At 41.1% G+C, this 12865-nt stretch overlaps 1 protein-coding gene across 2 annotated transcripts in view; it reads right to left on the bottom strand.

Annotated features, from left to right (window-relative positions):
- The window catches only part of NIT2 (nitrilase family member 2), a 367129-nt gene that overhangs the window by 145628 nt on the left and 208636 nt on the right, over window positions 1–12865 (bottom strand). For both annotated transcript variants that reach the window (XM_069204751.1, XM_069204749.1), the window contains exon 5: window positions 8054–8147. In XM_069204751.1, the coding sequence (XP_069060852.1) occupies window positions 8054–8147 (94 nt within the window). The remainder of the gene's footprint in view (window positions 1–8053; window positions 8148–12865) is intronic.

The raw sequence follows: 12865 nt of genomic DNA on the forward strand, positions 1-12865 counted from the left end.
ACTTATTTTTAAATTTTATTTATTTTTTACAGTTGGAGACCGGAAACAGGGGTGGCAGGATGGATACCTTCCTCTTAGATTAAGGACAGAATCTGAATCATACATTTTCCCAGTCTGCACAGACTCCTCATGCAATAATAAGACATCAGTTTCTTTGTGAGAGTTTTTTGGAATCTCCAATTCAGCTTCCCCATTCAAACAGTCTCCAAAAGGCAGCCCCTGGTCTGCAACACCCACTATTAATGGACACAAGACTGACACGTGGCATTTAGGGTTTTAGGTCTCACTGGAGAATACGTGACAATTCAAGAGAGGCTGAAGGTTTAATTAGGGTGCCATGGCTTCCAAGTATGTCCAAAGGTTACAAGTCACTAACGAATCACTGGTGTTTTTAATACGCTCTGCATCCTGACACACTGGCCCTGGATCAAATCTTCAATGTTATGTTGCAGAAAGCCAAAGCCTGCAAAATATATGACTACTTCCACTGGACATGAATGTGTGCAGGACACCACAGTGTGAGAACACCCACAGAAGTGCTGATTATTGCAGTTGAAAAAACAGTCTGCCTGCTGAGATGTCCGGTATTAACATTTCTTGGTAGTGTACAAGGTGGGTTGTTTTTTCCTAAACAAGCTCAATAATAATTTATGCTCATATGAGGCTGATTTGGAGAGCAGATAACCTTGACTTACCTAATGTTATGAAAAAAATGATTGGATGTGAGGTCTTCATTTATGCCATTTTATTTATTCGCAGAGCTAATAACTGTGGTCCGACAGTGTAAGAAAAGAAAAACCTGCCTTTTACCGAAGACCAAAATTATATGTGATCCTATGTCTCGTAGACTACAAAGAATGAGCGAAGGAACTGTGACCCTGTTGCTCAAAGCAACCTTTTCTTCCCAAATGTCTTTTAATAATTAGATAACAGATTAGGCACAGTTACATCATGAGTCAATAGTTATGTGTGCAGGAGCTTATTGGTATGGATATATCCCTCGTATGTAGGCAAATACACAAAGCAGATTTTTCACTCAGCAGTTTTGAATGATAAAATTAAATTGTGCTCCTATTTTGAGGTATCTACTTTGCAGTGTTGCCAACTGAATCATAGAAGGAATTTGTCCTCAAGCTGTGTCGATGCTCGTAAAAACATCAGACAAATCCTCTGTGAAGTTGGTATCTGTGCACATTCATTTCACGTGTATCCATTCAGGAGTTTACCAATCGGTCATGTCTTTAACTCAATTCCTCAAATCTGGTGAGGATGACATTCAGATAATAGCGAACCGTCTCCTATTTAAAAGTAGAGCCAACTCCGCAGCCTATTTTACTCATCATATTTTTGATCTTGAGGAGTGTCGGTCCCAGTGTCGGAGCAACTTTCATTTCTATTAGAAACCACAGGTGCCAGGGTCATACTGCACACAAGCCAGGATTGTTGGATGGATGATACAGCAAGTGCGTACAGATGCTCCAGCTTTTTTTTTTAAACCTCAAGGATCAAAGTGTAATGGAATCAAAAGCTGTATAGGCCAGTGCCAGATTAGATGATATTTTGAGGCATGGTCTGGTCAGGGAAGTCCTTCTTTAAGGAGTTTCATTTTAAACCGACTGATCAAATGTTTAAGTAATGCTTGGTAAACTTTGAACAAGCATAATATAAGCCTTCTGTGTTGTGTTAAATGTAGTCGAACGTCTACATTCTATTAACGATACAAAGGCTGTCATTTCCGCACCAGTTACTGGCAGTAAACTCAAATCTGAAAGTGGCATCTTTGTGTTGAGATAGTGTGTGTAGTTTTATCTGCCCTAATGTGTACAATATAATATTGTTGTATAACACAATATGGTATGTGTTAGAAATGGTTTTTTTTGTTGGCAGTCAGGTTACCCTCTGTCCAAGCAAGAACCCTCACTCTAGTCAGGGTAAGTCACACACAATCCAAATTATCCTGTGCCCACCCTCTGGTAGCTTGGCACAAGCAGTCAGGCTTAACTTAGAAGGCAATGTGTAAAGTATTTGTGCAATAAATCATACAATAACATAATATAGCACCACAAAAATACACAACACAGTGTTTAGAAAAATATATAATATTTATCTGGGTATCTGCAGGTCAAAACGATCAAAGATGCAATATGAATTTGTAAAGATATCACTGAAAAGTGATATGAAGTGTCTTTAAAAAGCAAACAAAGTCTCTTTCAAGCACAAAGTACCTGGTTTAAAGTGAAAAATCTCCGCAAAGGGCCGCAGAGGAGGAGATACGTGGAAAAATGGTGTGCGCGTCGGTTTCGCCACTTCACACATGGACTTGCGTTGTTATTTTTCACGCGGGGAAGTCGAGCGTCGTTTTCCGGAGCGCGGCAGTCTCCTTCTGTGGTTCGCGGGATTACCAGATGGGGGTGACTTCAAAGAGTGGCTAAGAAATGCACCAGGTCCCCTTTCAGTTCAATCGTGTCTGCCAAGGTCCCAGTAGGGGGTGTGGCAGTCCTTTGTGTGAGAGCAGGCCCTCCACCCTCCCAGCCCAGGAAGACCCATTCAAAATGCAGATGTATGCAAGTGAGGCTGAGTACCCTGTGTTTGGGGTGTGTCTGAGTGAATGCACAAGGAGCTGTCAACTAAACCTAGCCAGACGTGGATTGTAAGGCACAGAAAGATTTAAGTGCAAAGAAATGCTCACTTTCTAAAAGTGGCATTTCTAGAATAGTAATATTAAATCCGACTTCACCAGTCAGCAGGATTTTGTATTACCATTCTGGCCATACTAAATATGACCTTCCTGCTCCTTTCAGATCAGCAGTTGCCACTTCGACAATGTATGAGGGCAGCCCCAATGTTAGCCTATGAAGGGAGCAGGCCTCACAGTAGTGAAAAAACAAATTTAGGAGCTTTACACTACCAGGACATATACACTGCACAGGTACATGTCCTGCCTTTTACCCACACAGCACCCTGCTCTAGGGGTTACCCAGGGCACACTTTAGGGGTGACATATGTAGAAAAAGGGGAGTTTTAGGCTTGGCAAGTACTTTTAAATGTCAAGTCGAAGTGGCAGTGAAACTGCACACACAGTCCTTGCAATGGCAGGCCTGAGACAAGGTTAAGCGGCTACTGAAGTGGGTGGCACAACCAGTGCTACAGGCCCACTATTAGCATTTAATCTACAGGCCCTAGGCACATATAGAGCACTCTACTAGGGTCTTTCAAGTAAATTAAATAGCCAATCATGGATAAACCAATCAACAGTTCAATTTACACAGAGAGCATATGCTCTTTAGCACTGGTTAGCAGTGGTAAAGTGCCCAGAGTTCAAAAGCCAACAACAACAGGTCAAAAAAAATAGGAGGAAGGAGGCAAAAAGTTTTGGGATGACCCTGCCAAAAAGCCAGGTCCAACAGTATGATTGTTAGAATCGCCTTCTGAGTTCATGTCAGGTGGTGAATGAGTTTCTCTCTTATCTTTGTGGAGAATAATGTCAACATGGTTTATACAAAGAACAAGAAATGCTAAATCACCTAATTTTCTCAAAAGAGAAGGCTACACTGTGGTCAGACAGATAATGTGTTTTCAGCCTGTTTTTCTCTAGTGTTGATGGGATTTTATGTCTGTTGTTGAAATGTTTTTACTTTACTGCTGTGGGTTTATGGGAACTGAATTAGCAAAGAGCGACACAGAATCAGCTTTCCACCTGCTGCCAATTCACCCATCAGATTTCTCCTTGTTGGGCATGCAGTTTAATGGTGCCATTTGTGTGGACAAAGTTCTGCCCATGTGATCTGCAATTTCTTGCTCTTTTTGAAATGTTTAGCACTTTCTTGCAGTGGTTTTTAACTTTCATTTTCTAGTGGCTATAAGCTGGTTTGTCGCTACTCAGATGATTTTATTTTTGTAGAAAGAGCTGGGTCTGGGAAACATCAACATCATTTATTTTGTTTTGAAACTCTGGCACAAGATTTAGGTGTCCCATTATCAGATGACAAAACCGCAGGGCCAACTTCTTACTTGCCCTTCTTAGGAATAGAACTGAAAAGGATATTAATGATTGCCAAGCTAAGATGAATGAGATTCAGAAGTTTTTGACTCCATCATTGAGGAACGTAAGGTGACACTATGCACAATGCCGAAACTTCTTGGATATTTGAATTTCACTTACAGAGTGGTTAGAGCTGGTCGCACATTTTGTAGGCACCTCGGCTTTGCATTGGCGGGATGTTGTTACCACACCACAGAGTAAAAATATTCATGAGTGTAAGAGCTGATTTATGCATTTGGAGAACATTCCTTTCTGACTTTAACGGGGTTCCCATTTGCTTTATGGCTGATGAAACAAATTGCAAAGGGGAAATTATTTCAGATGCAGCAGGATCAAAAGGTTTTGAAAAATTCTGAGATGGTGTGCTGAGGCATGACCACCACACTAGTTGCAACAGGAAAGAAGAATAGCCTTCCTGGAATTTCTTACACTATTAATTGCAATGACTATCTGCGTATGGTGAATAGCTAACCATAAGGGTATGTTTAATGCTAACAACAGAAATCTAGTGGCTTTAGTAAATGGTAAAAAGGCAATGCTCAGAGAGTTCCGAGACTACTGAGGAGACGTATGCTTTTGTGTTTACAAATTAACATTGTTTTCAAAGCTAGACATGTGCCTGGAGTGAACAATAACATAGCAGACGTTTTATCTTGTTTGCAGTGGCAGTGTTTTTGCAAGTTTGCCCCAGGTGGAGAAGAAAATAAGATAGAGTTACCACTTAACACGTGGGCCTGGGAGGAATAAGAGTGGCTAGATAAGTAGAGAGATCGATTTCACACTCTATAAAAAAAGTCTTATCTGCAAGCTTGGTAAGAATGTTTAACATTCAGATGGTTCAAGCACAATGATTCACATGTGTCACAATGAAAGGGAGGGTGACATTATTGAGTTTGGTATGTGTTTAATAGACAATGGTTTGTCGCATTCTTCTGTTGCCAGGAAAATAGCTGGCACTTCATTTTTATGGGAAATTATGGTGGGGATACGATCCTGCAGCTGGTGAGTAAGGGAATTTTGAGTGGTTGAGGTAGAGAACAGGGTCATAAGGAGAAGCCGAGGGAACCAGTTACTACATATTTATTTGCTCAGTTCCTGGCTGAATTGCCTAGTTGCTATTATGATGCGTTTGAAGCAAAATGTTTTAGTTTGGATATGGTATGGATATTTTTTGGTGCACTTAGAGTTTCTGAGCTGCTAGATTCCAGTAAACATGCAGGTTTGCTGTATAGTGAAGTTTTCTGAGAAACAGAATGCCTGAGGATTGGGTTGAGAAGCTCAAAATCGGATCAGAAGGGGAGGGCAGGTGGATTTGGCTCCCCAAGGGGCCTGAGCTTTTCCCAGTGATGGAATGGCAATGTTTTTTTATTTGACCAGGACAGAAAGTGGTAGAGATATCCTGTCAGAGATGGGTCTCGCATGATGCCCTCCAACTTGTTGGAAGTCATAAGAATGGTGTTGTGCCTTTTCGGTTGGGAAAAGAAAAACACTGGATCCATTCTTCCTTGATTGGGTCAGCTATGCAGGTAGCCAGGTTGGGGTTTTCAGATCAAGTGTTTAAGAGAATTCGTAGACAGAATTCTAGTTGTTACAAAGATGCAGAAGATAATAGTTTCATTTCATATTTAATGTCTTCGTGTACTTTTTGTGTAGGTTGCACAGCTGAACCAGCATGTTTTTCCTGGATCATAGACCATTATTTTATTCACTGTTCAGCACAATTTGCAGAGCAACGCATTTATGGGAGATCTTTGGGCCTTCCATGTAGCAGGCATGAAGTGGTATGGACAGAAAAAAGTGGAATGAGGTGGGGCTGTTTGACTTCAAGATTATCTGAACTTTTTGTTTCTAGAGGATGTCCTCATATGTTGTTTATTCACCTGTAGGAAATTGATATGGTGGCTTTATCTAGGTTTACTTTACTGAAACAAATGGAAGATGATCTAATTTTAATTAGAAAGATGGGGTAGGAACAAATGTGGTTTGGACCATATTTGTAGCACAAAGATTTTGGAGGGGTGTCATGAAGCATACAGGAGTGGATATAGCTCATACAAAATTGAATAGAGCAATTAAGTTATTTTGTCAGTTTATTGGAGTAGAAGTATTAATTCTTACACAAAAGGAGAGGAAGGGTTTTGGTTCAGAGTGGCTGACGTCCATTTGTCAAAATCTGGGTATTCTTTTTATGTACCGGAGGTACGCGCGCAAGCATGTGAAATGACAAAGTGGGGTGTGGGAAGTGAGAATCTTTTTTCTGAATCTTGAGATTATCGTTTATTTTTTGGGTGGGGCAGGAAAACAGCTTGTCGGGGTTTTCCTGGTGCCCAAAACAAGGGGGGGGAAGGCCCTTGTAACCCCACTTATACCTGAGCTGACACAACTAATATATAAGTGGTATCAAGAAGGGAAGGATAAAACAATATTCTACATACCAGTGAAAACAAATTAATCACTGGGATTTTTTTTATTTTAGACACACACAATTATATGGACAATTTTCTGTTTTTCTCACTTTGTCTCACTCTTACTGCCTACCACACTCCTATGGTCTATAGTGCTGACTTAATGAACGACACTGAAACATATATATACACAAATTACATCACAACAACAAAAATCCTTAACAAAATACAGGAACATCAATTTCCAGACATAAGGTACTGGGTGCAACAGAGCACTCAAAGCCTCCAACACAATTCGTAGAAGTGGGCTTCCGAGTGTTTTATAATGGGCAGGCCTCTATTTGAGGTAGTGATGATATATAGCAACAAGTGTTGTAAATTGTTCGTACTAAATAGATGCAGTATAGTGTACTATCTTGCCAAACATTTTTAACAAGCATCACAGAAAATTTAATTCTAAGCACAAAATGAAATTTAGTCACAAGGTGAAGATTGTACTTACAGGTGAACAGGGTGGTTTATGCCCCTGGTGATATTGCTGATGGTATAGGCATAATCAGCACCATGAATGTACATCTTTGATATTTCTATAAAGGTACTAATTCCTATTTCCTGATGAGGCCCATAGAAGGAGGGCCGAAACGCGTCGACCAACTACCCGAGGAGTTTTACAAACTGATGAACTGCAAGATGCAGATAGTGCACTGTACCACACCTATTTAGTACAAACAATTTACAATATGTGTTGGTATATATCATCACTACCTCGAATAGAGGACTGCCCATTATAAAACGCTCGGCAGCCCACTTCTCCAAATTCTGTTGGAAGCTTTGAGAGCTGTTGCACCCAGTACCTTACGTCTGGAAATTGATGTTCATGTATTTTTATTTATGATAATTCTTGTTGTGATGTAATTTGTATATATATGTTTCAGTGTCGTTCATTAAGTCAGCAGTATAGACCATAGGAGTGTGGTTGGAAGTAGGAGTGAGAAAAACAAAAAATTGTACATATAATTGTGAGTGTCTAAAATAAAAAAATCCCAGTGGTTAATTTATGTTTTCATTGGTATGAGAATATTTTGGTATCCTTCCCTTCTTGATAGCACTTACAAATAAGTTGGGTATTCCTGGTTGGCGCTTTTGAGAGGGGATGGAGAGTGGGGTGCGGGTGTATGCATCCCTCAGAGGGAGGTTAAGACAGAGTGGGATAAAGAGGAGTTTGTTGGAGAAAGGGAGTTTGTTTGGAAATGGCTGGTAAGCGGAGTGAGAGAGATTCGGTACTGCAAGGCAAGGTATGAGAATGGAAGATAAAGATGATGTTGTGAGGAAAGTGAGTTAATTTGTTCAGTGGAACTGTTGCAAAGTTTGGTACTCGTTAAGGAGGAGGATGTCAGGAAACTATGTATTAGTGAGGAATGAAATGTATTTGATTATGATGAATTTGATGACTACAAGCCTGCCCTAATAAAATGGCCTTCTATGCTACACAGGCTTGTGTGTGGGCCCATTATTGCACGACGGTCTTAGGTCATGCCATGCTTACAAAAAACAGCAAATATCACACCATTTAAGTTACTGTAGAAAATGATTCCCCCATACTCACGTGTGTCAAACACCGAGAAACTGTCTCCAGGACTCAGTGTTTCAGACTCCTGAAAGCAAATTTTCCCAGGAACATTAATGTCGAATAAGTGAATCTGTGTAATAAATCAGAAACAAGTCTTTATTCAAAACATGAAGTCAATTTACACGCCATCACATCAGCAAGATTCATACTTTGATTCCTTTTCTCTATGGACAGAAACAAATGTGTTTCTCCACAATCTGTAAGTATCACATGGTCACCAACGCAACGCCTGAGGTATGTAATAGCACTTCTTTGCTAATGCTGGGCAATGCCATTGGTACGCATGTGTGTAAACAGAATGTGTCAGTTACTCAATGCTCAGAAAAATAGACATTTCCAAGCGCCGCCCATGGTACTCGCTCCTATACTTCACAGAGAGTATGGAACAGTTATAATGGTGTAGTTTTGGGAGAGAGGTCAAAGTCAGATGCTGAATGGCAGAGGTCAGAGGCTGAATAAGAAGAGACATGGCTATTTCCATTTTTAATGGGCCAGTAAGGAACGAGGTGAGAGTGAGCCAAAGGTGTAGGGGAGGGAGTGCAGGGGGGGGGGAAATCTGTTAATTTATCTGTCCTTCGTAGGTGGGAAGTATTGGCAGGGTGCATCACAAAGATGGGATACAGCAGAGAAGCCCATGTACATGTTATCTTGTGTATTCCTGTCCCCCCCAGTGTTGCCCATCCTCACCGTGTCCACCACCTAATGCAGGCTGTTCTCACAGTGCAAAACATACTCTTTGATCTGATCAAGCAGTCAATAACAGGTGTTTTTACCACTGTGTGACAGTGAAATAAGATTCTGTTATAGCTTGTTATGTTACGTAATGTTTGTAAGAGAAGAAATCATCTGTTAACACTTATTGACACTGAGAGGAAAGAAAGATGCGAATGTCCAAGAAATATTTGACCTTTAAGAGACTAATCTACTTCTGCCCAGACGAGTGCAGGTTTATGAGATCTGCTTACACCTATTGCAACACGCCTTTCTTGGGCTACCAAGGCTAGACAACGTATATGATCAAACTGCTTATAAGGAACGTATGTAAGACTATATCTTGCTTTTAATAACCAGTGGGGGGGTTACCATACGTCACTCTATATTATGCAGAACCCGTTAAAGGCAGGCCTGACTGTGAATAAAATAAAGGGCATCAGTCTACTGGAAAGAGGGACAGCCTTTTACTGGAGTCAGTCAGGAAGGTCATTATTTTCCTAAGCCTAGGCGTGGGCGAATGTATGCAACACAGCAGCTTAAATGTTATGGTTCTCTATCAAACTGAAATCCAAGGTTTCAGACCACCTTAAACCAGGAGAAACATGAATCTATCTCAGACAGCTGTCAGGAATCCTCCCAAAACCCAGTGACAAAGTGCTAGTGCTCTCTCCCTTAAACATGGTAAACTGACATAATCACAGTTTCCACATCTATTTACTTATAAGTCCCTAGTAAATGGTACTACATGTACCCAGTGCCTGCAAATTAAATGCTGCAAGTGGGCTGCAGCACTCATTGTGCCACCCACCAAAGTAGCACTATACAGGGAGTGCAGAATTATTAGGCAAATGAGTATTTTGACCACATCATCCTCTTTATGCATGTTGTCTTACTCCAAGCTGTATAGGCTCGAAAGCCTACTACCAATTAAGCATATTAGGTGATGTGCATCTCTGTAATGAGAAGGGGTGTGGTCTAATGACATCAACACCCTATATCAGGTGTGCATAATTATTAGGCAACTTCCTTTCCTTTGGCAAAATGGGTCAAAAGAAGGACTTGACAGGCTCAGAAAAGTCATAAATAGTGAGATATCTTGCAGAGGGATGCAGCACTCTTAAAATTGCAAAGCTTCTGAAGCGTGATCATCGAACAATCAAGCGTTTCATTCAAAATAGTCAACAGGGTTGCAAGAAGCGTGTGGAAAAACCAAGGCGCAAAATAACTGCCCATGAACTGAGAAAAGTCAAGCGTGCAGCTGCCACGATGCCACTTGCCACCAGTTTGGCCATATTTCAGAGCTGCAACATCACTGGAGTGCCCAAAAGCACAAGGTGTGCAATACCCAGAGACATGGCCAAGGTAAGAAAGGCTGAAAGACGACCACCACTGAACAAGACACACAAGCTGAAACGTCAAGACTGGGCCAAGAAATATCTCAAGACTGATTTTTCTAAGGTTTTATGGACTGATGAAATGAGAGTGAGTCTTGATGGGCCAGATGGATGGGCCCGTGGCTGGATTGGTAAAGGGCAGAGAGCTCCAGTCCGACTCAGACGCCAGCAAGGTGGAGGTGGAGTACTGGTTTGGGCTGGTATCATCAAAGATGAGCTTGTGGGGCCTTTTCGGGTTGAGGATGGAGTCAAGCTCAACTCCCAGTCCTACTGCCAGTTCCTGGAAGACACCTTCTTCAAGCAGTGGTACAGGAAGAAGTCTGCATCCTTCAAGAAAAACATGATTTTCATGCAGGACAATGCTCCATCACACGCGTCCAAGTACTCCACAGCGTGGCTGGCAAGAAAGGGTATAAAAGAAGGAAATCTAATGACATGGCCTCCTTGTTCACCTGATCTGAACCCCATTGAGAACCTGTGGTCCATCATCAAATGTGAGATTTACAAGGAGGGAAAACAGTACACCTCTCTGAACAGTGTCTGGGAGGCTGTGGTTGCTGCTGCACGCAATGTTGATGGTGAACAGATCAAAACACTGACAGAATCCATGGATGGTAGGCTTTTGAGTGTCCTTGCAAAGAAAGGTGGCTATATTGGTCACTGATTTGTTTTTGTTTTGTTTTTGAATGTCAGAAATGTATATTTGTGAATGTTGAGATGTTATATTGGTTTCACTGGTAATAATAAATAATTGAAATGGGTATATATTTTTTTTTGTTAAGTTGCCTAATAATTATGCACAGTAATAGTCACCTGCACACACAGATATCCCCCTAACATAGCTAAAACTAAAAACAAACTAAAAACTACTTCCAAAAATATTCAGCTTTGATATTAATGAGTTTTTTGGGTTCATTGAGAACATGGTTGTTGTTCAATAATAAAATTAATCCTCAAAAATACAACTTGCCTAATAATTCTGCACTCCCTGTAAAACATGCATCAGGAATGCCTCTGCAGCCTGTAGAGCAGTTTTAAACTGCAGTTTTGACTTGCAGAATAAAGCTTTTGTCAAGCCTAAATGTTATTTCTAATATGTATAATAATCCCTAAGGTAGGCCCTATAGGCTTATAGGACAGGGCGCTTCGTTTAAAAAAAAAAAAGGCCCGACAGTAAAAAAAACTCCTAGTTTTTCACTGTGGAAAGCCTATCTCTCCCATAGACTAAGACTCTGTTACCTTATTACACTTAATGAGTGATAACTCCAGTTTGGGAACACATACAGAAATGCTTATTCTACTCATCTGAATTGTAATTTAAAATTGTAATTTAAAATACTTTTTACTTTTACTGGTGAAGACAAATTTTAGATTATTATTCTGAGAGTGTCTGTTTTGGAAAGTTGGCATTTTCCTTTCTGCTAAAGTTCAGGGTCACATGACTGTGAATCTCTCTCCTGTTATGGGTTGTGTGCGAATAACAGGGGCCTGGTTGTAGAGACAGTGGCTCGTCCTGACTGGATGGCTAGGGAGGGGCTATGCCTGCCCTTATTACACTTCAAATGACCCTGCCTGCGGCACACACAAAGGAACCTGATATCAGGCCTGCTCTTGCCTTTGTCACCCTTGACATTTTAGAGCCAAACCCAAGGGAAGAACTAACAAGAACCACTTTGAGAGTAGGCCAGGGTTTGCCCCCATACAAAGGCTAACACCAGGTATAAATGTGGCACCTTCACAACCCTGATTCAGAAGGACTGCCCTGCTGTCTGATGAAGGAATTGAGCCTGTCTGCTTTGAACCCAGGCTTCCCAGAAATGACTCAAAGAGTCAGTTTTCGAATTTCCTATTTGACCTACAGTGACACACAAAGCTTCCAGCAGCCTTCCTGTCACTATTTGTCTGCTGTAACATTTATGAAGCGAGATGCTTACAATTTTTGCCACACTGACTATCAGAAGAGAAATCTTTTGAGTACATTTCCCATATTCACTGTTGTCACTTTTAACCTTTTTATTGATGAGTGGCTAATGTTTGCCTGTACAATGCAAGTAGTAACGTGCCCTTATATGCCTCTGTGGAGGTGGAAGAAGAGCAGTTTTGTTTTTGTTCCTTGCAGAAGGCCGATGTCATGAGTGATACCAACACTTCTGCAAGGACTGTTTTTCCCATATTTGGGTGCCTCCTTGCCCTCGTACCACAGTTTGGTTCTTCCTATAGGAATGTATGCAAGACTGACAGGTGAGACATGAACTCCCTCCGGTCCTCCTCCCTACTTATTTTTGTCAAGAGGACTCGGGACCGGCTCTTCTTATCTGTGCAGCATATCTTGGTGACTCGCTGGGATATGCTGCACAGATAAAATAAATATGTCTTCATGAGCAGTTCACAGACTTGGGATCAGTGGTGGAAGTACATAAAGTTTTGAAACTGATCCTGAGAACAATGGTAGCGGGAGTCAGTGGGTGTGGGAGTAGGGTAACACACACAGCTGAAAAGAACAATATTTTCTACAACTAATGTATTGGTCTTTCACATGCAAGTAACTGTATGATAAAATGTTATGTACTGTAGTGGATCCTACTTAGTTTTATTGGGAACCAGGAGATCGTTTAGCCTTTTGGCTTGCATGTCTGTGCCCCAGTCACCTAGTGACTTTTAACCTACTTAGCCTGCTCTG

The sequence above is a fragment of the Pleurodeles waltl genome, chromosome 8 (assembly GCF_031143425.1).
Source record: "Pleurodeles waltl isolate 20211129_DDA chromosome 8, aPleWal1.hap1.20221129, whole genome shotgun sequence".
NCBI lineage: Eukaryota > Metazoa > Chordata > Amphibia > Caudata > Salamandridae > Pleurodeles > Pleurodeles waltl.